General features: G+C 49.5%; 2 protein-coding genes across 7 annotated transcripts in view; both read left to right on the forward strand.

The window, feature by feature from the left end:
• The window catches only part of STK36 (serine/threonine kinase 36), a 24,251-nt gene extending 14,869 nt beyond the window's left edge, over positions 1-9,382 (forward strand). For 3 of the 5 annotated variants that reach the window (XM_058665017.1, XM_058665020.1, XM_058665021.1), the window contains 15 exons: positions 324-421; positions 829-934; positions 1,329-1,479; positions 1,673-1,800; positions 2,152-2,256; positions 2,597-2,695; positions 2,782-2,870; positions 3,133-3,196; positions 3,399-3,509; positions 4,320-4,394; positions 5,169-5,343; positions 5,554-5,701; positions 5,961-6,108; positions 6,514-7,260; positions 8,645-9,382. In XM_058665017.1, coding sequence (XP_058521000.1) covers positions 324-421; positions 829-934; positions 1,329-1,479; positions 1,673-1,800; positions 2,152-2,256; positions 2,597-2,695; positions 2,782-2,870; positions 3,133-3,196; positions 3,399-3,509; positions 4,320-4,394; positions 5,169-5,343; positions 5,554-5,701; positions 5,961-6,108; positions 6,514-7,260; positions 8,645-8,788 — 2,388 coding nt within the window. In that variant the 3' untranslated portion in view covers positions 8,789-9,382. Of the gene's footprint in view, positions 1-323; positions 422-828; positions 935-1,328; positions 1,480-1,672; positions 1,801-2,151; positions 2,257-2,596; positions 2,696-2,781; positions 2,871-3,132; positions 3,197-3,398; positions 3,510-4,319; positions 4,395-5,168; positions 5,344-5,553; positions 5,702-5,960; positions 6,109-6,513; positions 7,261-8,319; positions 8,465-8,644 lie in introns of all 5 variants that reach the window. The other 2 variants (XM_058665019.1, XM_058665018.1) reach the window with 2 other exon arrangements.
• A 1,550-nt stretch (positions 9,383-10,932) lies between these two features.
• TTLL4 (tubulin tyrosine ligase like 4) overlaps positions 10,933-24,597 on the forward strand; it is a 42,242-nt gene continuing 28,577 nt past the window's right edge. For both annotated transcript variants that reach the window (XR_009245498.1, XM_004577228.2), the window contains exon 1: positions 10,933-11,201. The gene's annotated coding sequence lies outside the window, so the exon portion shown is untranslated. The remainder of the gene's footprint in view (positions 11,202-24,597) is intronic.

A 24,597-nucleotide genomic window follows, 5' to 3' on the forward strand; every position in this document is an offset into this window, starting at 1 on the left:
GGCATTTGAGTCCCCACGCTGTGTCCCTTCACTGGGTAGCTGAAAGGACAGGGGATCCTTCCAGAACCAAATGCATGTGAGTATTCAGCTTAGGTGACTTTTAGAAATTTAGGGGAAAAACAGTTTTGAAGAACAGGCTCTCTTACTAGGGAAGGCTGTTCAGTCCAAAGCAGACACTGTTTCAAAGTTCTTTCCAGCCCACTTGCCAACACGTGGTGACCTCCAGAATCTCTGTGTGTGCTGCTTTATATTGCTTTCGCTGTTCCTTTTTTGTTCTTTGTCTGCAAACCCCACGTTGTCATTTTCTCCCCTCTTGCTGGCAGCAACCCTGGTATGGGGCCTTCTTACGGGACCTGATGGCTGTGATCCAGGCCTACTTTGCCTGTACCTTCAATCTGGACCGAAGCCAGACAGGTGACAGGTGGGATACGAAGCATTTTTGCTGTTGGCCAGCTTGGCATCAGTTTGTGCCCCGTGTCTTTCCCCACCCGTCATCCTCAGGAAAAGGCCCCGGCTGGAGCAGCTGTAATTTGTGATAAGTGTAGGGATCAGCTGCGTGGTCCTTGGAGGACAGCCTGTCTCCTTGAGGACCTGAGTCATCTCATGTTTGCCCCACAACTTTCACATTCAGGCTCAGCAGTCAGTGTGGCCCTCAATAGAGGAGTCAAGTTGTGAATGACTTAGAAAAACTGACAGAAATGTGGCTTAGTGTGTGTGTGTGTGTGAAGCAGTTCATTGTATATGTACCTTCTGTATGCCTGAGGCTGATCCACCCTCAGGGCTGTGAGTGGAGCAATGAGAAGAAACTATGGGCTCCTTTCTTCCCAGCCTACAGGTGTTTCAGGAGGCTGCCAGCGTCTTTCTGGACCTGCTGGGGAAGCTATTAGCTCAACCAGATGATTCTGAGCAGAGCTTGCGGAGGGACAGCCTCATGGTAATCCACTCCCACTTCAGATTTTTGTCTGTCTCTTTCTCATGTCTCTTTTATTCCCATGTTATTTTTAAAAGATTTATTTATTTTTATTGGAAAGTCAGATTTATAGAGAGGAGAGACAAAGATCTTACTTCCACTGGTTCATTTCCCAAATGGCCACAATGGCCGAAGGTGAGCCAATCTGAAGCCAGCAGCTTCTTCCAGGTTTCCCATGTGGGTGCAGGGTCCCAAGGCTTTTAGGCCATCCTGTACTGCTTTCCCACATGGGATGTCAGCACCATAGGCTGAGGCTTATCATCCTAAGCCGTGGCACCCGCCCCCAGTCTTGGTTCTTGTACTAAGCCCGGTCAGTCTTCCAAGGCCCTGATGCTTTCTCTGCCCTTGTTTGCATTAGTGCTTTACCACGCTTTGTGAAGCCATGGATGGGAACAGCCAGGCCATCTCCAAAGCCTTTTACTCCAGCCTGCTGAGCACACAGCGAGTGGTGTTGGATGGGCTGCTTCATGGCTTCACAGTGCCGCAGCTCCCCTTCCACAGCCCCCCAGGTAAGCACGCAGGCCGAGAGAAGGCTTTTTTTGGTTTGTATCTCGCATTAATCTGGCTCTGCTCTTTGCCCTACCATCACCAGGAATGCCTCCTGGTGTTTAGTGGGCCCTCAGTAAATGGAGAGATTTGGGGGTGGGTGCCTGAGAGACACAGCTGGAGCTCAGTCCCTGCATGCCTTGTCTTTCTCCCTAGGGGCGCCGCAGGTAAGCCAGCCGCTGCGGGATCAGAGTGAGGACCTGCCCGGAGCCGTCTTCTCTGCCCTGGCGGCCATCTGTACTGCTCCCGTGGGACTGCCCAGCTGCTGGGAAGCCAAGGAGCAGGTCTGAGCTGCACCTGCTTGTTGCCCTCTGCCCTGCTACCAGAGAAGTTGGCCCCTGTTTCTCAGGCATCAAACTTAGATGCCCCCCTTTACTGAGTACTCCCAGAAACAAATGCTTAGCTCCCCCAAAAAGGTGTGGAACATGATGTGATCAGAGATCCGGCACTCTGGGTCAGCCAGTGAGTGGCTTTGGGTTCTTCACTAGCCAGGATGCGCAATGAGAGAAGGGGGTCTGGGCTGCCTGGTGACTAGCAAAGGCAACTGGAACTCTTGATTAACCAGAGATATGTGAGGAACTGGAGTGAAAGGAGGCGGGGAGAATAGGCCTGAGTCTTCACATAGGTCTTCATAGGTCTCTTGGCATGTGGCAACCCAGCTGATTGAAGACAGCAGCAAACTGAGGCCGTCCCTCATCTCTGGCCTGCAGCACCCAGTCCTATGCCTGTCCCTTCTCAAGGTACATTCTTCCCAGAGCTCTCAGCACCTAAAGTGCCTTCTGGCTCCCAAGGTGGTGGGAGGAACAGTACAGACAGAGGGATCCAGAGAAGTCAAACAAGACAGTCCCAAGAGGCCAACTGTGTGCCTTTAAGTCTCTTCAACTGAGGTGACTGCAGTTGCCTGGCACTGACACAGGTCTCCATCTTGCTGTCTCATAGCCAAAGGCAGGAGTCCTCACAGCGCCTCCGGTGTGGAGAGTGGATCTGCCATGAGGCTCGCCTGCTCTTCAGCTGAGCCTTGCATGCCAGGAGCCCAGCAGGTGCAATACCCATGGACAGACTCCTTCCTTACTCTCACAGGTCCTCTACGCCTGCTGCCATGTCAGCGAGCGCTTGTGCCATCTCCTCGGGCAGGAGCCTCTGGCCTTGGAGTCGCTGTTGCTGTTAGTCCAGGGCAAGGTGGGCCAGCCACACAGGTGGGCATCTCCTGGCAGCTCCGCCATGCCAACCAGGTCTTGTTCCAATAGCTCACATTGCCTTTACAGGTAAACGCAGTGGATCAGGAAGAGTCAACCGAAGTTGCACTCTACCTCCTTGCGCTTCTTGTCTTTCAGCTTCAAGACCTGCCCTGTGGGTGAGTTGGAGAGTAGGGCCTCTCCAACAAGGTCATTCACCCATGCGGCTAACTTGACAGAGTGTGGGGAGTGTCTCCCTGAAGCCTTTCCTCAGGAGGGACCAGGGCAGAGGGGGAGAAGAACAGAACCTGGGTTCCCATCACTGTTGTGCCTGGGAGGTGACCTTGGAGCATGGCAGGAGGGCACAGTGCAAGGGAGAGGGAAGCCACTGGGCACCTCCTTTAGCACTGCTGCCTCCCTGGCTGTGTCTCCCTGTTTCAGAATGGAGAAGCTGGGCAGTGAGGTCACGCCTGTCTTCACCCGTTCACATGTCGTCTCTCTTGTGGTGAGTTCTCAGCCTTCCTCCCCTGTCTTCTTTCTCCATCATGCTGCCCTTCCAGTAGCGGGCCAGTCACTGTCCCACTCACTTGCAGCCGTTTCTGGGGGTTGCTTTTCTGTGCCAGGGCAAACAAAGAAACCCTCTTTCTGTTCGTCCTGAATAGCATTCATATTCAAACCTTCCTCCTCTTCCTCTCCCTCTCCCACAGAGTGCCGCAGCCTGCCTGCTGGGACAGCTTTGTCAGCATGGTATGGCGTTTGAACTCCAGCCCGTGGAGTGGATCGCTGCAGCCACGCACGCCCTGTCTGCCCCTGCAGAGGTGAGGCCTCCCAGGGAAGATGTGCTCCCTCTAACTCAAACCCTGAGGCTCTGTTCAGGGGAGAAGATAGAAGTAGAGGGATGGAGAAGGCTCAAGGGATCTTTCTTTCCTGTCCCTTTGCCCCTTGATTAGTGACCTCCTTGAACCCAGCCTGGTCAGGCCTTCCGATTCCTCACTCAGGGCTTCTAGAGATGGATACAGGGAAAGGAAGAAAGGGATGGAGTGACATTATCTGCAGAGTGAGACCTTCCTGCCCTTTCAGGCCGCTTTCGTATGCACTTCTGCTCTCGCTGGGAAAGGGCATCCTGAGGCTGGGCTGCCCCTGCCCTACAGTACCTGTTCTACTTCCAGCCTGAGCTGCAGAAGGAACTGGGCCCTGCAGATTCTGCAGGAGTGCTGTGTGGTTGCCTTCCTGCTGTCTCCCGTTCCAGGCTACCCCTCTTTCCTTCCTCGGCTCTTGGGAATGTATAGTTACCCTCGTTTTGTGAAAAGAAGGGTAGATTTCAGATTCACATTATTTCCATCTCGTACATAGAGACCTCTTAGCTCTGCAACACTGTGACCTGCACTATCCCACAGCACACTAGAAAGCGAGGCACACCCCACATGGTCAGAGTGATGTGCTTTCTCTAGACAAAACTGACCTTCAGAGCAGTTGAGCAGCAGCAATAATGCTGCCATTCACCTAAGACCCCATGTCAGAATGCCAGGAATGCTCAGAGGCTGCTCCTGTTCCCAGTCATGTGCCCTCAGCGACACACTCACTGACCTGTTCTTGCTCAGTGGCCACTTCCTGCCTCTCTCTGACAGGTGCGGCTGACCCCCCCAGGAGGCTGTGGATTCTATGATGGCCTCATCATCCTCCTATTGCAGCTTCTCACTCAGGTACAGATGCATCTTGGGCTGGATGAAAAATAAGAAGGAAGCAATTGGGCACCTTGGGAGAAGGCACCAGTCAATAGGAAAGAAGTGCCCTGTGCCCACTTCTTGTCTTCTCAAACTGCTGTGCCAGGGTAGTCTTAGAAATGGACCACAAGGGGCCCGGCGGCGTGGCCTAGCGGCTAAAGTCCTCGCCTTGAAAGCCCCGGGATCCCATATGGGCTCCGGTTCTAGTCCCGGCAGCTCCACTTCCCATCCAGCTCCCTGCTTGTGGCCTGGGAAAGCAGTCGAGGACGGCCCAAAGCTTTGGGACACTGCACCCGCGTGGGGGACCCGGAAGAGGTTCCTGGTCCCGGCATCGGATTGGCGCGTACCGGCCTGTTGCGGCTCACTTGGGGAGTGAAACATCGGATGGAAGATCTTCCTCTCTGTCTCTCCTCCTCTCTGTATATCCGGCTTTCCAATAATAATAAAATCTTTAAAAAAAAAAAAAGAAATGGACCACAAGCTGCCAGTGTGGATCTGTTTGAAGGATCCTGAGCCTCCAGTGGAGTGAAAAACAGATTCTGGTTTTTAGCAGGCACACACATAGGTTCTTTTGGGGAGTGAGGTTAATGTGTAATGAGCAAGGGAAATATGAACCAGGGATGTGATAGAAAAACAGAGGGAATTAGATATAGGATTGCCTTTCTTTGTGGGTTAGAGGACAGGAATGAAAAAGGGTGCTTGGATTCTGGACTGCTGCCTTCTTGTTCTCACTCTTTTCTGCTTCATCTCCAGCAGGGGAAGGCTAGCCCGATCAGGGATGTGGCTAGCTCCGAGATGTGGACTATCTTATGGCACCGCTTCTCCATGGCCCTGAGACTGCCTGAGGAAGTACCCACTCTGGAAGAGGAGCTGTTGCTGTCCGTTCCACCAAGCCCAGAGCCAGACTGGACACTAATCTCTCCCCAAGGTATCTTCTTCCTCTCTGGGGCTCACGGACTGACCGTCTTTTAAGAGGAGTCTACCTGGAACTGGGGGAGGCCACAGATGTTGCTGCTGCTGCCGCCCGCCTGCGGGTGGGGAAAGACCTGCTCAGATGGTGGCCTGGCAGCCCTGGGGAAGCAGGGGCCATCTGCGCATCTTGCCTGCTTCACTGGATCCCTTTTCTCGGTGTTTCCAGGCATGGCAGCCTTGCTGAGTTTGGCTATAGCCACCTTCACCCAGGAGCCCCAGTTATGCCTGAGTCACCTGGCCCAGCGGGGGAGCCTTCTCATGTCTACTCTGAAGCACCTGCTTTCCCCCAGCTTCCTGTATCACCTGGGCCAGGCGTGAGTTTGAGCTAGAGGAAGGAAAGAATGGAAGAGCTAGGGTCAGCGACAGGGAGGGAGAGGGAGAGGGGGAGGTAAGAGAAGTCAATGCCAGCTTGAGGTCTGAGGCGAGGAACAGGACTAAGGATTAAGTTTGCAGCCTAAAGAGACTCTGAGCTGAGCTTGGGAAGGGGAGCTGGGGGAGGAAGCCTAATGGTGGGAGGAGAGCATGCTGGCAGAGGGGAGGTGAGCAAGACTTCTCCTGCGCTCCCCTCCATAGGCCTCACGGGCCTGAGTTTCTCCCTGTCGTGGTGCTCTCTGTCTGCCAGCTCTTCTGCTTCCCCTTCGCCCTGGATGTGGACGCCAGCCTCCTTGTAGGTATCTTGGCTGACCTCAGAGACTCCGAAGTTGCAGCCCACCTGCTGCAGGTACTTGGGGAGCTCACCCAGGCATGAAGGTGTGAGAGGAAAGTTGCCAACCCTCTGTCCCTAATCCAGCCCCACAACAGCTGGAGCCAGCTTACGCCTCCTTGTCTCCAGCACTCTCTTGGCCAGTTCTTTGGGAGAACATGCTGGGCCAGCCACTGGAGACTGAGTTGCTTGGCTGTGTGTGCGGCCTCACAGGCCAGGGGGAGGGGGGGAAACTATGCTGGCAGAGAGACTTAGCAAGGAATGAACACAGAAGGAACTTGCTTGCAGGATAACACACAGTTCACATGAGATACTGTGGGGCAGGACTCATGGGTTTCTGTGGCATTTGTCACCAAAGCACATCCAGCCGCCAGGTGCCCTCCCTCGTCCTGACCTCCTTCCTCCTCCATCCCATTCTCCCAGGTCTGTTGTCAACATCTTCCGCTGTCACAAGCTGAGCTTCCCATCAGCCTCCTCACGCGCCTGGCTCTCACAGACCTCACCTCTCTTAACCAATTTGTGAACGCAGTGGCTGCCTGTCCTAGAACTGTCCCTTCGTTCCTGTCTGCGGCCCTCCTAAGCGACCAGGCACTGCTAAGCTCCGACCTTCTGTCCCTGCTGGCCCATACAGCCCGGGTGCAGTCTCCCAGCCACCCGTCCTTCATCCAGGAGCTCCTGGCTGGCTCTGAGGAATCCTATCGGCCCCTGCGTAGCCTTCTGGGCCACCCAGAGAACCTGGTGCGGGCCCGCACCTATAGGCTCCTGGGACATTTGCTGCAACACAGCATGGCCCTGCGGGGGGCGGTACAGAGCCAGGCAGGACTGCTCAACCTCCTGCTGCTGGGACTCGGAGACCAGGACCCAGCTGTGCGGCGTGATGCCAGCTTCGCAGTGGGCAATGCAGCCTACCAGGCTGGTCCCCTGGGACCTGCCCTGGCAGCTGCAGTGCCCAGTCTGACACAGCTGCTTGGAGACCCTCAGGCTAGTATCCGACGCAATGCGGCATCAGCCCTGGGCAACCTGGGACCTGAGGGACTTGGGGAGGAGCTGTTACAGTACCAAGCCCCACAGCGGCTCCTGGAGACTGCGTGTGGAGACCCCCAGGCAAGCGTGAAAGAGGCCGCCCTCATTGCTCTCCGGAGCCTCCGCCAGGAACCCTCCATCCACCAGGTAACTACAGGCCTCTTGAGAGCTGTGGTCAGCTGGGATGCCCAGCAACCCAAGCAGCATTCCTTCTCGTGTGCATTAAACCCTGGGAGAACAGGCTTCGGTTGACTGTCTCCCACCTGGAGAAGGGAGATTTCCGCCTGAGGGTTCCTTCAGGTCAGGAAATGCCGAGGGTCTCTAGGACCACAGCCTCACTCCTCTGGAGGCCAGCTGAAGAGAGACTGGAAGATACTGAAATGCAGGGTGGTTTCCTTGTGGGAGTGTGCAAGGACTTGTTATCTTTTTTTTTTTTCCACTCACCCATGGGAGAGTCAGCACACTGAGCAATTTGCTTTTATTATTACCTGGGTTTTTATTATCTGGGTTAAGCCATTTTCACTTTTGCAGGTGAGAACTGGGGCACAGATAATTTAGTAATGTGTCCAGGTTATAGAGCTGGTATGTAGGACTGGGCTGTTGAGGTCACATGTCTGAGGGCAGGGCCTGTACTCTTAGCCACTGTTTCACTTGGCCTCTGCTACTCAATTTGCTGTAGACAGAGATCTTCACACATCTTCTGAGGATAGTGCAAGTTGTGCTAGTTTCAGCTGAGAGCCCTGAGTAATTCATATGCACCAGCAATGTGCCAGAACGATAATAATGGCATGGGGATTTCTGACAATCCAGGTGGGGGAAAAATAAAAGTGATTCATGGTTGTGATACAGCTGGGACCCACTGTTCCAGCCAGATCAAGGCTGGCAGCCAGACCTTGGGATTTACTGTCAGTCCCGGCCACATTCATCCCCTCTTGCTGGGAACAGACATGTGGGTCTCTTGGGTGCCTGGGTTTTATCATCTGTTGCTAGAGAGAGTGGAAAGAACCCTCTAGTTCCTGTGATTCCAGCCTCTAGACTGGCTTTTGTCCTACTCATTTGTAAAAAATATTTATTTATTTTTATTGGAAAGTCAGATTTACAGAACAATCCTCTATCTGCTTGTTCCACTGTCCAAATGGCTGCAGTGGCTGGAACCGAGCCAACCCAAAGCCAGGAGTGGGGAGCTTCCTCTGGATCTCCCACTAGGGCACAGGATCCCAAGGCTTCAGGCCGTCCTTGACTGCTTTCCCAGGCCACAAGCAAGGAGCAGAATGGGAAGTGAAGCAGCTGGGATATGTACCAGCACCCGTATAAGATCCTGGCGCACACAAGGCGAGGATTTAACCACTGGGTATGGCACCAGGCCCTCTCCCATTCATTCTGTTTTGAGACCCCAAGAGCCCCTTTCCTTCTTCCTGATTTTCCTGGAGTGGGAATTGCTGGGCTAAATGAGAGTTCCCGGCATCTGCCCAAGACCTCCCACCCTCACCTGTTTGTGAGTTCATGTCCTACATCCTATTCTGTTCTGCAGGTGCTGGTGTCCCTGGGTGCTAGTGAGAAATTAGCCTTGCTGTCTCTGGGGAATCAGCTACTGCCACATGGCAGTCCCAGGCCTACCTCTGCCAGGCACTGCAGGAAACTCATTCACCTCCTGAGGCCCACGCACAGCACGTGATGCCAGCTTCCCCGGGGCCAGCTGCCAACCTTCACTGACCTATGTTATTGCCAAGTCTTCCTTATTCTTCTACCACACAAGCCAACAACTGAGCCAAGAGCTAGAGACTGGAAAAAAGTGCTAAGCTGCCAACTCAACTGAGAAGGAGAAATTAGAAAAGATTTATGTATAAAGCTCCTCCCTTTCCCTTCCCCCCCCCCCCCAAATTCAGTATGATTGCAACCAGTAAATTTCACCACTGGTGGTACCAGAGGCGATTCCTGCCTTGTGTATACCCAGAGGCCCTTTCTCCAGGAACACATGCCTTTAGCACCAGGAATGCACCTTCAGACTTTAGGGAAAAATGTCCACTCCCTGAGGGTTCTTATCCCTTGTGGAGTGCCTTTTATCTTCTTGTCAGCAAGTTTTGCTTTTGGTGCACTGGCCCTAGGACAGTGAGGGGCCGCAGGGCTACATGCGATCAATCCCTGTCGCTGGCGAGTTTCTTCAGCCCTGGACCCATATTCTTATCCATGGGTGGGTGGTGGGGAATGTATCTTTTTTTTTTTTTACAGCTGTGTTTGTGAATTCTTTTTAATAAACAGTGTGCCTTACCTTATGGGGAACTCCCAGAGCAAGGGGCTGGGAGTGTCAGCCCCTGGTTTAGTTTCGGTGTGATACTGGAAACACATGTCCTATTCGCCTAAGATCCTCATTTCTGTCTTTTCCTGCCTTGTGGAGCTACATGTGGTCCCCAACTTCTAAGCCAAGATCAACAATGGAGCTGAAATAGGAAAGGGCCAGATTAAACAAGAAGTCTGTTGGGTTGCTTTGAGACCTCAATGTTAGAGACTAGTTATAAGTATTTGGTGGAATTTCATTGCTTTAGGAGGACAGCTGTTTATGGAGATGTTTCCAGAAAGGGGTGCTTGGCAGACCCATTAGCTAGAATCATTATCTTAGCTGGAAACATACTCAGGAACTTCAAACAATTCATGGAAAGTGCATATATCATGAAAAACCATTGTATTTCCAAAACACACACACACATATATGTTTAAATATTTATTCAGCGTGTTTTAAAAGTATTTATTTTTATTGGAGAGGCAGATTTACAGAGGGAAGGAGAGAGAGAAAGATCTTCCATCTGTTGGTTCACTCCCGAGTGGCCACAACAGCTGTAGCTAAGCTGATCCAAAGTCAGGTGCTTCCTCCAGGTCCTCCACATGGGTGGACAGGGTCCCAAGGCTTAAGGCTGTTCTCTACTGCTTTCCCAGGCCACAAGCAGGGAGCTAAAAGGGAAGTGGAGCAGCTGGGACAGGAACCGTTGCCCATATGGGACTCTGGCACTTGCAAAGGGAGATTAGCCAATTGAGCCATTGTATTGGGCCACCAGTAGTTGTATCTTGAATGTGCTTTGAACGTGGAGCAAATAAGAGTTATGGCCTACCTTGTGTGATCAAAGAAGCAGGTCAAACATGACCCTAAGATTTTTGGCCTGAGCAATTAGAAGGCTGGAATTACCATTGACTGAAATGGAGAATGCCACCGATAGAGTGGTAATGGTAAGAAGATTCTAGCTCAGTTTTTAAATAAGATTTATTCATTTTTGTAATTGCAAAGTCAGATATACAGAGAGGAGGAGAAACAGAGAGGAAGATCTTCCGTCTGATGATTCACTCCCCAAGTGACCGCAAATGGCCGGAGCTGAGCCGATCCGAAGCTGGGAGCCAGGAGCTCTTCCGTGTTTCCCACGCAGGTGCAGGGTCCCAGGGCTTTGGGCTTTCCTCCACTGCTTTCCCAGGCCACAAGTAGGGAGCTGGATGAGAGTTCTTCCGTCTCCTGGTTCATTCCCCAAATGGCCGCAATGGCCAGACCAAAGCCATCGCGGTTCTAATCCCGGTTGGGAGAGTGAATCATTGGACGGAATATCTTCCTCTCTGTTTCTCCTCCTCTTTGTATATCTGACTTTGTAATTAAAAATAAAATAAATCTTAGAGAGAGCACGGCAGAAGAGTGAACTGAGGCACGGTCAAAAGAAAAGTTCAGGGAATAAAGTGGAATCATGATGGCACGGGAGAATTCCGGATTCGTAGAACAGAGTCTTGCAGAGCTTTAACCGCGGGACTACAACTCCCAGAATTCTCCCCGCCGAGTCCGGGATGGACTGCGCCTGCTCACCGCAGAGGCCTCCCTGCCCTCCCGGGCCCCACAACCCCCCGAGATTCCGCGCGCTCGCCTCGTGCCCGCCCCGCCCAGGCCTCGGTCCGCCCACTGGGGGCGCGCGAAGTGCGTGGCGGGCGGCGGCCGAGCGCGCGGGTCGCGTGGCGATGCGTGGTTGCTAGGGGCGCCTGAGGCCGCCGGCTTGCCCTGCAGGCCGAGGGAGGAGCAGCGCGGAGCCGGCGCCGAGCCGAGGCGAAGCTGGATCCCCTAGGTGAGTGTGGCGATGGAGCCGGCAGCACAGATCCCGACCCTTCCGCGGGGTCCGACTTGTCCAACCCTCTGCCGGGAGGGCCCTTTCGCTCTGGTCCCCGCAGCTCCCCGACTGCTTCCACCCCAGCCCGCCAGTTCTCCATCTCCACTCCTTCTCTCCAAGCCCCGGAGGCGAGGGGCCGCGGCCTCCCCGCGGGTGGGGCTTCTCCCGCTCCGCCCGCCCCCGGGAACTTGGTTGACCTCGTTCTGGGGGCGTGAACCCTGCTGCATCCCCTTGTCCCATCCCGTCCCGCCTCTTACCCGGTGGAAACTCCGCTTGGGCGAGAGCCCCAGCTCCTCACAGGCTTCAAGGCCGAATGGAACATGGATCCCTACTTTTTTTTTCCCCACTCCCCCACGCTGAGTGTTTATAGAGAAACGCTTTCCGAAGCTGCAGATGGAGACGGATCTTATCCACCCATCCATTCATTCCTTCTTACGATGCTCCGCTAAAGCTCGCGGCGGGTGCTGTGAAACGGGCTGAGGGCTGGCGGGGTTTAACCCTGGCAAACAAGGCAAGTGTGTTTCAGGGAGTCGATACTCTAGCGGAAGCTGTTAGCCAGTAGCAAGCGTTCGCCAAACCCGTGGTGTATACTATGGTGGAGGAGAGATGCTTAACCTGGATTTCCTTGACAAGATATTTTGTGTTTGCGTTCACTTTTTGGAGCTGGAAAATATTGTAGCCCTGCTTTCTCAGATCCTACCAATCACGTGGTCTTTAACTTGGGCACCTGTGGATTCAGCCAATCAACAAGCACCTTGGGAGACCGTTTGGAATAGTATTCCTTCCAGCCTTCTCATTTCTTGCAATATATAGCGAGACTGGGTTAAAAGCCTCCTACATTATTGTCTATAAATGCACCAGCTACTTATTTGTTGCACTGAATCAGCCTGGAAAAAGGAACAGTTGCTTGATCGGGATGCAGAGGTGTGAGTGCATTGCAGATACAAAGTAACTTTAGGAAAGATACAGAGAGAACTTCAGAGAGAACTGGAAATAGTTTTACAGACCCCAAACTGTCATGGGGAGGGAGCCATCAGATGACCACTAGGCAGCAGGACCGTGATAGGTAAGATCACAAAGGGGCTTGGATGATGGGCTCGGTTAAAAGTGGATCCCTCTGGAGCTGTGGTTTTCAAACTGGTACTGAGGGCCCAGGTTTCCTGCAGATGCACCTGCGTGTGTAGCTGCAGATGAACACATTTTCAGGCCCTCAGCTTTGGCGTGAACTCTTCTAAAACGGCCTTAATGAAAAGAAAAAAAAAAGGGAGGAGTGGGATGGAGGGACTGCTATCCCTCCCATTTCCCAGATCAGGGAAACATCCTTCAGTGGTTAAACTACCTCCCAAACCCAGTCTTTCTGCACATCTTACATGTAGCTGTCAATGCGAAGTTTGGTCCTGGCTAGGGCATCCTGAGTTCAGAATACAACAGTTAAAATTCTACTTAACAGGGTTTTTTTGGATCTTTTCTTTCTTAATATGAGAATTATTTACTTTTTTTGGAAAAGCAGATTTACAGAGAGGAGATATAGAGAGAAAAGATCTTCTGTCCGCTGTTTTACTTTTCAAATGGCTGCAATGGCCAGAGCTAAGCTGATCCAAAGCCAGGAGCTTCTTCCAGGTCTCCCGTGTGGGTGCAGGTTCCCAAGGCTTTGGGCACCCTCCGCAGCTCTCTCACACCACAAGCAGGGAGCTTGATGGGGAGTGAAAACAGCCAGGACTCGAACTGGTGCCCATATGGGATCCTGGTGCTTGAAGAAGTAGGATTGATCCATTGCTCTGGGCCCAGATGGTGTGTTTTCAAAATTGAATTAGATAAATCTTGCAAGAAGATTCTTTTAGAGATTTAGTTTAGGTGTGTGTGACATTGCTTAAGATATTTAAAACCCATTTTACCACATCGTTTATGTATATATTTAGTTACATCATTTATGTATTTATAGTTACTCTTCAGTTCCTTATTTTGTAAGTAAAGTGACTACCATTTTCTTTCTCCTAACAAAATCCCAAACTTTAAACTTGTTTTTGGGCACGGCACTGTGGCCTAATGGCTAAAGTCCTCGCCTTAAACGCACCGGGATCCCATATGGGCTCCAGTTCTAATCCCGGTGGCCCCACTGCCCATCCAGCTTGTGGCCTGGGAAAGCAGTCGGGGACAGTCCAAAGCCTTGGGTTCCTGCACCCGCGTGGGAGACCTGGAGGAAGTTCCTGGCTCCTGGCTGAGGATTGACGTAGCACAGGCCGTTACAGTCACTTGGGGAGTGAATCACTGGACAGAAGATCTTCCTTTCTGTCTCTCCTCCTCTCTGTATATCTGACTTTGCAATAAAAATTAAAAAAAAATCTTAAAAAAAAACCCACTTGTTTTTAAGGTTATAGTTGTTAAGTTCAAGATGTGTGAAGAATACATGAGTATGGTTTAAAAAATGCTTTTGGGGCTATCTGACTAAAATTATTTGAAGAGTGTGTTCCAGAAGGAATGTAGAAATTAGCAGTACAGAGGCATGGGATTTGTGTTTGAGGTTATCATGGTGTCAATGTGCAGGCTTAATAGGAAGGATATTAGGGTACGGGTAGAGAGCCAGTGAGAAAAGTGACAGGAAGATTTGGTGGCTGCTGCAATAGGAATAGATATCTACTATTGGCAGGGCCTAGTGGTGGAATAGACATGGTGAAAGTGGAAAAAGGAGCAGTGTGGAATGATTCTAGCTTCCTGACTCTAGCGACTGCAGGTGGTGATACTGGAGGGAATGTGTTACAAAGACCAGCAGGCTGCAGAGGAGGAGGAGGATGAAGGGGTTACCTGTTAGGCTTGCTGGGTTAAGGTTCCTGCAGCTCCACCAGATGTAGACCCAGGAGGTGATTGTGGAGCCCTGGATGAGGTGGTTGAAGTCAGGGGAGTGGGAGTGTGTGTGACTACAATTGCAGCTGCCATGTGTTGAGTTGCCTATGGCCTTCAGGCCAGTTCTAGGGCAGAGGAGAAGTGAGCAGGTGAATGGAAAACTGTTGCTAGCTGTCAGACCATCTAGCTGAAACCTCAATCCCAAAATCTATTCGCTATTCGTGATCTGAACTTTCTGGGTTTAGTTTTCCTGCTGGATTCCTATTTCTTTCTTTCTCTCTTTTTAATTTTTATTTTTGATGATTTTTACATATTTGATTTTTTTTTTTTTTTTGAGATTTATTTATGTTTATAGGAAAGGCAGATTTACAGAGAGAAAGCAAGAAAGATCTTCCATCCTTCTGGTGCACTCCCCAAATGGTTGGAATGGCTGGAGCTGAGCCGATCTGAAGCCAGGAGCCAGAAGCTTCTTCTGGATCTCTCACGTAGATGCTCTCAGGCCACAAGCAGGAAACTGGAAGGGAAGTGGACCAACCGGGACATGAACCAGTGTCCATATGGGATGCTGCACTTGGAGGTGCAATTGTTAAGCAATTGTGCTGGCCTCTGCCAGATTCTTTATGACCTTGGAGCTATCTGATGATGGTCTCCCACAGGAGAGCAGGTGCTTTGGGCTGCCAGTGAAATGCAGAGCAAAGTGTACTTGTCCGCCTCTCTTCTGGCTGAGCTGGGGACAAGCAGGGAGAGTGCTGTCCTTCTGAGGCCCTGGTGGAAAAGCCTGGCCAGCAGTGCTGCTCTAGACCCGTGGTTCTCAAATTCACCGCCTTGCAGACTCAGGGCTTCTAAAAGATCTTTGGGATCTTCTGTTTTTAAATGTGCCATATCTCAATATTAATAACTCGGATATGTGTTTAGAAGTAATAATGAGCCCACTAATGACACTTTTAAAATGTTTCGATTAACAAAAGTTAGTAGAATTTTTTGAATGAAAGATGCTGTTGCAATAAAATAAAAAAAAGAAAAAGAAAAATGCTATTGCTTCCAAAACAATAGAATGGTTGTTTTAGCAGTTCTCTGGATGTCTGGCTTAAAAGACAGCAGGATTTTCCTATCTATTTCTGCATTCAGGCTATTGTGGTCTATTGTTTTGCTAAATTATGAAAGCAACCATGCCTTGCAAATAGTTGGAAAGGAGAGGAGTATTTAAACGCCTTTTCAGAGAACTGTAGATGTTACCCAAAGCAAAAGCTACTATTGTAAAGGTTACTAATAATGTGGAATCTGAAATGATATTCTGAAATTTTAATACTTTGTTATGTGAAAATGTATCTTTCACATTGAGTGTTACACCCAAACTGATACTGTGACCTCATGTAATGGTGAGGACTACTGCTTCATGGAGTTACCCACCTCTTCTAAATGTTGTCATATTTGTTATGCAGTTTGTAAAAATCACATTCATATTCTTGGTACAAACTCTTCATAAAGGCAGAAAGTACTGGGAAGTGTCAAGTTCACGGTAGCAAATACAAGTTTGCCAAGATTCCAATTTTTCTCTTGGAAATTCAGAATTTTTCAGTGGCAACAAATACTGCCAGTTGTTTTCTTTGAAGCGACAGGCTCGCTTTGTTGCACTCTGCACAACGTGTGTGCCAGATACCAAAGTCTGATAAGTACCTCTTATGTGTCAGTCTCTCTTTTCAGTAAACATGGTGTTGCACTGAAAAGCCTTGTAAAACAAATGCTTCCCTTAGATGGTTGCATCTTCCGGCTCAGCGTCAGTGTTTCATGAGTACCTCCCATCTGATCACTCAAAATATGAAAAAGGTGCATGCTCAAGGATTGAGATTTCATACAATTTTTAGTATGTCATCAAGTAGAATTGGCATTTGTTCTTCCCTGGGCGATAAAGAATTAAGCAAAGGTGATGAGTCTGACCTGTGGGCTATCTCGATGAGTTGCCACTTGTTTGTTTTCTTTCTTTTTTCCTTCCTTCCTTTTTTTTTTTAAGATTTATTTTTTAAAATTTTTATTGGAAAGATATACAAAGAGGAGGTGAGACAGAGAGGAAGATCTGTCTGCTGATTCACTCCCCAAGTGATCCTGACAGCCGGAGCTGAGCCAATCCGGAGCTGAGCCTCCTCCAGATCTCCCATGCAGGTACAGGGTTCCAAGGCTTTGGGCCTTCTTCAACTGCTTTCCCAGGCTACAAGCAGGGAGCTGAATGGGAAGTGGAGCTGCTGGGACACGATCCCATATGGGATCCTAGTGCGTGCGAGGTGAAGACTTGAGCTGCTAGGCTATCGTGCTGGGCCCCCTTTGTTTCTTTCTTTCATTTATTTATTTACTTGGAAGGCAGAATTACAGGGATGGAGAGACAGAGAGAGAAAGATCTTCTTTCTTTATTTTTTTGCAGACAGAAAAGTTTATTTGCGAAGGGACCAGGTGAACAGGGAAGAGAGAGGGAAGGGAAGCACCTCCGGAGAGAAAGCTGGAGGTGGGGTGCCTCTTGAAAGGGGAGGGAGAGACACCGAGAAAGATCTTCTATTCACTGATTTCACTTCCCAGTGGCCACAACGGCCAAAACTGAGCTGATCTGAAGCCAGAAGCCAGAAACTCCCAGGTCGTCCACATGGGTGCAGGGGCCCAAGCACTTGGGCCATCTCCTCCTGCTTTCCAAGGCATAATAAAATGCAGGGAGATGGATTATGACGGGAGCAGCCATGACTGAAATCAGAGCCCATACGGAATGCTAGTACTGCAGGCAGTGGCTTTACCCGCTAGACCATAGCGCTGCCCCCTCGCCAACTCCCCGCCCCAACGCTCCACCAGCTGTTTTTACCATTGCTGTTGTATAATCAGAGGAAGTGTCAGTACAGTGTAAAATGTGGTTAACATCTTAGTTTTGCCATATGGGTAGTTTCATCCCAACAGGGCTTCTGACAGGGTCTGTGGGCTAAACTTACCTGAGACAGCGAGGAGGAAAGGAGCTGGGGGAGTGGGGTACGGTGTTCCTTTCCCAAAGCTTCAAGAGAGCGGGCATCCAGTTATACGAAACTTTTCCTTGGTGTCACTTTGCAGTAATTTGTAGTTTACCTGTCAGCTGTAGCTGCTGAAACCTGTATCAGGCTCAAGGTCTTCGCATGTGTGTTGTGTTAGCAGCACTGACCCTCCCCTTCTCCTTGGATCTGTAATACTGACCTATCTCCTATCTCTATGCTGACTGCTCCCCCAGAATGATTTATTTCTTCCTTTCTCTCTTTCTGTTTCTCTTTCTTTCTTTCTTTCTTTTTTTTCTTTCTTTCTAAGAATTGCTTTATTTTTATTAGAAAGTCAGATATACAGAGAAGAGGAGAGACAGAAAAGAAGAGCTTCCGTCCGATGATTCACTCCGCAAGCAGCCGCAATGGTTGGAGCTGAGCCAAGCCGAAACCAGGAGCCTGGAAACTTCCAGATCTCCCACAAGCGTGCAGGATCCCAAGGCTTTGGTTCATCTCGACTGCTTTCCCAGGCCACAAGCAGGGAGCTTGATGGGAAGTGGGGCGAGCCGCAGGGATTAAAACCGGCGCCCGTAAGGAATCGTAACGCATGCAAGGTGAGGACTTCAGCCACTAGGCTACCATGCTGGGCCCTCCCCCAGCTTTCTTTAGGGAGGCCCAGCTTGGAATTTATCTCATGAGAAAATGGGTCCAGTTCCTATACTCCTCTCCTTTCTACTTTGTTGCAGGTGAGTCAGCTGTGTGTGTATGTGTTTAGTATTTATTTTTATTTGAAAGGCAGAGTTGCAGACAGAGAAGAGAAGACAGAGAAAACTTTCATTTGCTAGGTCACTCCTCTAATGACTGCAACAACTGGAATTCGGCCAGGCTGAAGTTAGGAGCCAATAGTTTCTTCTGTATCTCCAACATGGGTGCAGGGGCCCAGGCACTTGAGCCATCTTCCGCTGCTTTCCCAGGCACATTACAGGGAACTGGATTGGAAGTGGAGCAGCTGAGACACAGACTGGCATCCATATAGGATGCTGGCACTGCAGCCAGAAGCTTAATGTGCTGAGCCGTGGTGCTGGCCCCCACTTGAATCAGTTCTCTCCTTTAACCCAACTAGGGAACAGTTAAAGCCATCTTGTGGATCGTAGACCCTGAACCATTTCTAGTGCCCTGGGCTCACCAGGTGACTGAGGGGACCACCTAAATGGGGGTGGAAAAGAATGTTGCAAACCTCAGGTGCTACCCACTTTGCTGCTGTGATCCAGGAGGGTGACTTTTAGCAGTGGGTGGTAAATGACTGCTTTCTATAGAGGTAGAGGCTGTGTCCACCTTGGTCAGGAGCTGGCCTCTGTACCTTGGGTGGTTTGAGTTTGTGAGGCAGAATGATATTGATGTTAGTAGTAAGTTTTCTGGTATAAGCTACTAATCAAGGAAACTTGAGGCCATACTCCATAGAGTTCAGAGGGCAGAACAGGGTAGGCAGGCTCCAAAGGCTGGGTAGAGATGACAGCATAGTACGTTCCCAGAGACTGGAGGCCTTGGAGCCAAGGATGTGGTCTGGACGCCACGTCAACAGTCCTGTGCCTAGTTCTGGGTGGGGTGGAACCGAAAAGATAGGGACGGGGATGAGCTAGCCATGCAAATAGAAAGAGATGTGGGAGGTCATTATTTACAGAACTTTCTCAGTTCTTTATCTGTCATTCATATCCTCCCTTTTGTTTTTTAAATATTTATTTATTTATTTTTATTTGAAAGGCAGATTTATAGAGAGAAGGAGAGAAAGATCTTCCATTTACTTGACTGTTTTTGTAGGCCACAAACAGGGAGCTGGATGGGAAGTGGAGCAGCTGGAACATGAACTGGTACCCCTATGGGATCCCAGCGAATACAAGGCTAGGACTTCAGCCACTAAGCTTCTGCATTGGGCTCAGCATATATGAATATTAAACACTACCTTGTGTCACAAGCACTTAGTAGCTTATCAGAGCTTCTGCCTAAGTCACCCTGTTCTCAAACAATGTTAGGATAGAATTAAATGTAACTAGGTTTCTATTTGAGAGGTAGATTTACAGATAGAGAGAAGACAAGACAGAAAAATCTTCATTTGGAGTTTCACTCTCCAAATGACTGTAATGGCTGGAGCTGTGCCAGTCCAAAGCCAGGAGCTTCATCCAGGTCTCCCACATGGGTCATAGGGATCCAAGTATTGCTGCTTTGCCAGGCATTTCAGCAGAGAGCGGAGTTGGAAATGTAACAACTAGGCATCATGTCCCAGCACTATGACATGCTGGTCCAGGCATGGCATTCCTGACATCTTCCTAGTGTCAGATGAAGTGCAGGTGCATCCTAGGAAAATGGGTATCCTGGATTGGTGTGTAGGGGGGTGCGATTATGGTATAGGGCTGTAGAGACAGAAGATGTAGGAAAATCTTCTGGCTCATTGATTCCTAACTTCCTGCCTGTTTCACCTGCCGTAGTTGAGGAGGGGGTCAGAGACATAAAGGGCTTTCCCCCTTACCCAGCTCCTTTTACCAGAGTAGCTCGACATCTGTCTGTTACAGAGGTATAGGGAAAAGTTTCCTATGAAAACCATCATAGAATTTCTGGAGCATATCCTTATGGAAGGGATGCAGTAGTAGAAATAGCCCTGACAGTAGGTACTCAGGGGGAGGGCAGTACTTGAACTGGGTCTGGAAAGGGATAAACTATGGTAAGGTTTTAGGAGAAGGAAGCTTAAAAGAGTAAAACCCTGCAGACCTACATTCTTTTTTTGGTAAGATTTACTTATTTTTATTGCAAAGGTAGATATACAGAGGAGGAGAGACAGAGAGGAAGATCTTCCATTCAATGGTTCATTCCCCAAGTGGCTGTAACGGCTGGAGCTGAGCCAATCTGGAGCCAGGAGCCAGGAGCTCTTCTGAGTCTCTCACGTGGTTGCAGGGTCCCAAGGCTTTGGGCCATCCTTGACTGCTTTCCCAGGCCACAAGCAGGAAACTGGATGGGAAGCGGGGCTGCCGGGATTAGAACCAGCGCCCATATGCGATCCTGGCACGTGCAAGGCGAGGATTTTAACCACTATGCTATTGTGCAGGGCCCAGGCCTACATTCTAAAGGTTTATTCTGAACTGTGGTGTCAGGCCAGCCAAAGACCTAGGCCTTAAAGGCTAAAGGCAAACTATGAAGTCTTTCCATCCAAGCTGGGAAATCTGTGTTTTATTTGTTGACTCAGTGGCAGTCATCCGGAATGCATGTTAAAAATGCAGACAGCTGACCTCACACCAGGCTGGATGAATCCTTTTTGACAGAGGGGTTCAGGAATCTGCACCCCTAGGTTATTCCGATGCGGTTGGTTGGCCACCATAAAGCTTCATGAGGGCACATGGCAGGATTTTTTTTAATTTAAAAATTTTTCTTTTTAATGTTTACATAGTTGAGAGGGAGGGTAGAGAGGGTCAGGTATGGAAGAAGATGGATAGGACAGATTTTTTTCTCTCTTGTGTCTGCGGAGGTAGTGGGAGTTGTTCCTTGCTGTCAAACTACGTCAGCACCAGGGGATGGGGGACAGTCATTTCATGACACCTTGGAGACCCCAGTGTGGGGAATAGTGTTCCGAGGGTGTTACTTTGAGTGGTTTTGATAGTTTTGAGAAGTTGTAGCCTTCATTAATCCAGAATTGAAAAAATCTTTTCAAGGCTTATTGGCTGACCAAGTCTACTTTAGTGCATCTACAGTCCCAGGAACATGCTACTAAGCTTAGCCAGAATTGTCCAACCTCTTCTGTTTTCTAACCTCTGATGAGGCAGTTGTTGTCCTCTGATGGCCTAGATGGGCTGGTGTGTGCATCTGGACATACTGTCTACTGCACAGGTATCAGCAACTGGGGAGGGCCAGTCCCGATACATGCATCCAAGGTTGGATTGGACCACACATCCTGTGATTTTTCCCTGTGCCCAAGTCTGAGTCTAGTGGTCTATCTGGGGAGTCCCTGAAGATACCTCACTTTGGGTGATCTCAGACCTGACTCTTGTGTATGCCAGCCAGTGCAGGGTCACGTGTGGTCTGTCATCCACACCAGGCAGCGCAGATATGGATGGATGCAGCTGCCCGGCTGTGACCATTCTTGATAAGAGAGTGAGTGACCAGTGACCAGTTTTTGAGCAGAGTTAATGTGGAAATTGCAGAGTGAAGGAGGAGGGAGGGACCCTGGAGTCACAAGCTTCGGTCTGGTTGCTGCAGATGGGGCTCTGGTGGATGGAGTAGAAGCAGAATGCTAGAAAGATGGACCGTCTCTTAAACTTCACAACTTGTTTGGCATTGGGGGACTAAAGGACAAAATCACAAGTGTGTTGGGTGTGCCCTGAAGGTGACTAGGAGGAAGAAGACTCCACGGAAGGAGGTAGGTCAGGAGTAGAGAGCAGGTTTGATACACTGGGTTGCAGTGGCTGGAGTTGCATTTGGAAAAGCTGGAACTGGCTGTTGGCAATGCAGGAATGAAGCTTGAGACAGATCAAGTCTGTAGAGTAACTGCAGATAATAATTGACATGTGAAGAGCAGATTGCCATGGTGGGGGACCTGGAGAGGAACTGTGGAGGGCCTCAGTGCTGATGAGGGCTTCCAGAGGAGAGGGTGCTGGAGAAGGAATCAGGTGTTGCCATGGTTGGACTTGTGCACTGAGTTGGAAAGTAGCCATAGAAGATGGTGATGGGACACACCTATTTAAGCATAAGGAACTCCAGCCTGTGGCTCTGCTCTTGTGGTACTGTAACAGAAGACAGAAGCATGCAGTATCTATTTGGTTTCTGCCCCTGGCTCCTGTAACAAAGCTTCTAAAATGCATGGACTCTACAGTGCGGTAAGTGTGTTCATTTATGGAGGAGGACTGGCTGCCATGGGAACTAATTAAGTGATTAAAGGGTTATAAAAAGTTGAAACTTTCGATCCTACCACCCAGCAGCCTCTGATGGGAGTTTGCTTCTTAACTTTGTCAAGCTGATCACCACAGGCCAGTATTAAATCAACCATGTCTGCATAATGAAGTCACCAAAAACTCTCCCAGAGGACCACATCTATAAAATAGCTTCTAGGTTGCTGGGCACTTGAGGGTTTATGTGGAGAGGCATTGCCAGGGAAGGCGTGAACTCTGGGCCACTTCCCAGAAACCTAGCCATAGCGTCTCCTCCTTCTGGCTGTTCACATGTAGCCTCTGTGATGTCCTTTATAATACAAGGGAGTAAAGTGTTTCCCTGGGGTATGTGAACTTCTCTAGCAAGCTGGTTGGACCCAGAGAGGCTCATGGGCAGTTCATTGGACAGGCATTCTGAAGCAGGTACAGCCTGTGGGACTGACCCCTTAGCCTGTGAGATCTGATGCTGTCTTTAAGTAGTGTCAGAACAGAATTAAGATCCCCAGCTAGTGCCTTTGGAGAATCCTTTGTGTGTGCACCCTTCCCCCAACACACATTTTGGTGACTAAAGGTGAAGTAGTCTGTGCTGTGTTGTAAGCGACAGTGTTAGAGAGTAAAAGGCTTTCTTCCTTTAATTGCTTATGTAATAGCATTCTCCAAAACTGGGTCTGCCTGCCAACACTCAGAGAGCTACTGACATCAGGGAGGTGGAAGAAAGGAGGTGTTTATATGCAGAACACAGTGCCAGGCAGTCACAGCATATTCCCCAAGCTTCTGAGGTTAGGATGAGGAATCTCAATCTCAATAGGTTGGAGGTGGGCTTGAGAGGACTGTGTCCAGCTTAAACTTCCCTGGTCTCTGATTGATTTGCAGTGCTGTGGCCCTCCTCTAGTGGTGACATAATGTTCATTTGGGAATTGGTGATGGCAAAATAGGTTTCTGTCAGTGAAATGGTATTTTTTTTTTTAAAGTTTTGTCTACTTTTATTTGAAAGGCAGGTTTATAGAGAGAAGGAGAGAGAGAAAAAATCCTCTATCCACTGGTTCACTCCCCAAATGACTGCAACAGCCAGAGCTGAGCTGATCCAGAGTTGGAAGCCAGGAGCTTCTTCTGGGTCTCCCACATGGCTGCAGGGTCCCAAGGTTTGGGCCATCCTCTGCTGCTTTCCCAAGCCATATGCAGAAATCTTGATAGGAAGTGGAGCAGCGGGAACCTGAACCAGTGTCCGTACAGGATGCTGACTCCGCAAGTTAGAGAATTAACCTGTTGTACCACCTGGACTCTGGTATTTGCTTTTTTGCTTGGGAATTCTTAGAAAGTGAAACAAAGCCAAACATTAAGATGTTATCTGTAGAAAAGATAAATGACCATTCCCTTAAATTTGGTTACTTTTAGTAAGAGATTAATTTGTAAATAAACCAAGTTAAAAGAGGCAGACTGGGGCCTGGTGGGATAGTGCCTTCACTTGAGGCAGTATATATGGGCACTGTTTAGTTCTATGTGTGGCAGATGCATCAGTTTATTCAGTCAGTGTCTTATGTTCCCTGATTACAATTTAGGGCCAGATAACGAACAGCATGATCTAGACCCCTATTCCCAAAGAGTTTTCATTTCAGAAGAGAAGATAGACAACAAAGAGATGCATAAGAGTTTAGTTTGTTTTGTTCTGTTTTATTTTTTAGTTTTTATTTTAAAATGTAATACGTGGGGCTGGCACCATGGTGTAGTAGGCTAAACCTCAGCCTGCAGTGCTGGTGTCTCATAGGTTGATGATTTGATCCCCAGTGGCTCCATTTCTGATCCAGTTCTCTGCTGATGGCCTGCGAAAGCAGCAGAAAATGGCCCATGGCTGGCTGTTGTGACCTTCTGGGAGGTGAACCAGTGAATGGAAGATTTCTCTCTTCCTTTCTGTTTTTCCCTTTGTTGCACTTTCAAAACAAATTACTCTCTTTAGCTTTAAAAAAAAAAAAGTGTATTTAGGGCCCTGTAGCCTAGCGACTAAAGTCCTCACCTTGCACACACGAGGATCCAATATGGGTGCCAGTTCTAATCCCGTGGGCCCTGCTTTCCCTCCAGCTCCCTGCTAGTGGCCTGGGAAAGCAGTCGAGGATGGCCCAAAGCCTTGGGACCCTGTGCCAGCGTGAGAGACCCGAAAGAGGCTCTGGGCTCTTGGCTTCGGATTGGTGCTGCTCTGGCTGTTGCGGCCACTTGGGGAGTGAACCATCGAACGGAAGATCTTCTCTCTGTCTCTCCTCTCTGTATATCTGACTTTCCAATAAAAATAAAATAAATCTTTAAAAATATATATTTATTTTATTTTTATTGGAAAGGCAGATTTATAAGAGAAAAGAGAGATAGAGATCTTCCACCTGCCTGGCTCACTTTCCCAAATGGCTATAATGGCTGGAGCTGGGCCAATCTGAAACGAGGAGCCAGGAGCTTCTACCCGATCTACCACATGGGTGCAGGGGCACTTCTCTACACTGCTTTGCCAGAACACAAACCAGTGCCCATTTCAGTCCCAGTGCATGTAAGGCAAGGATTTAGCCACTAGGATACCTTGCTGGGCCCTGTTTTCTTTCTTTCTTTTTTTTTCCAAGTAGAAGCAGGGAAATCGGTGAT

Source organism: Ochotona princeps, chromosome 5, assembly GCF_030435755.1.
Source record: "Ochotona princeps isolate mOchPri1 chromosome 5, mOchPri1.hap1, whole genome shotgun sequence".
NCBI classification, from domain to species: Eukaryota; Metazoa; Chordata; class Mammalia; order Lagomorpha; family Ochotonidae; genus Ochotona; species Ochotona princeps.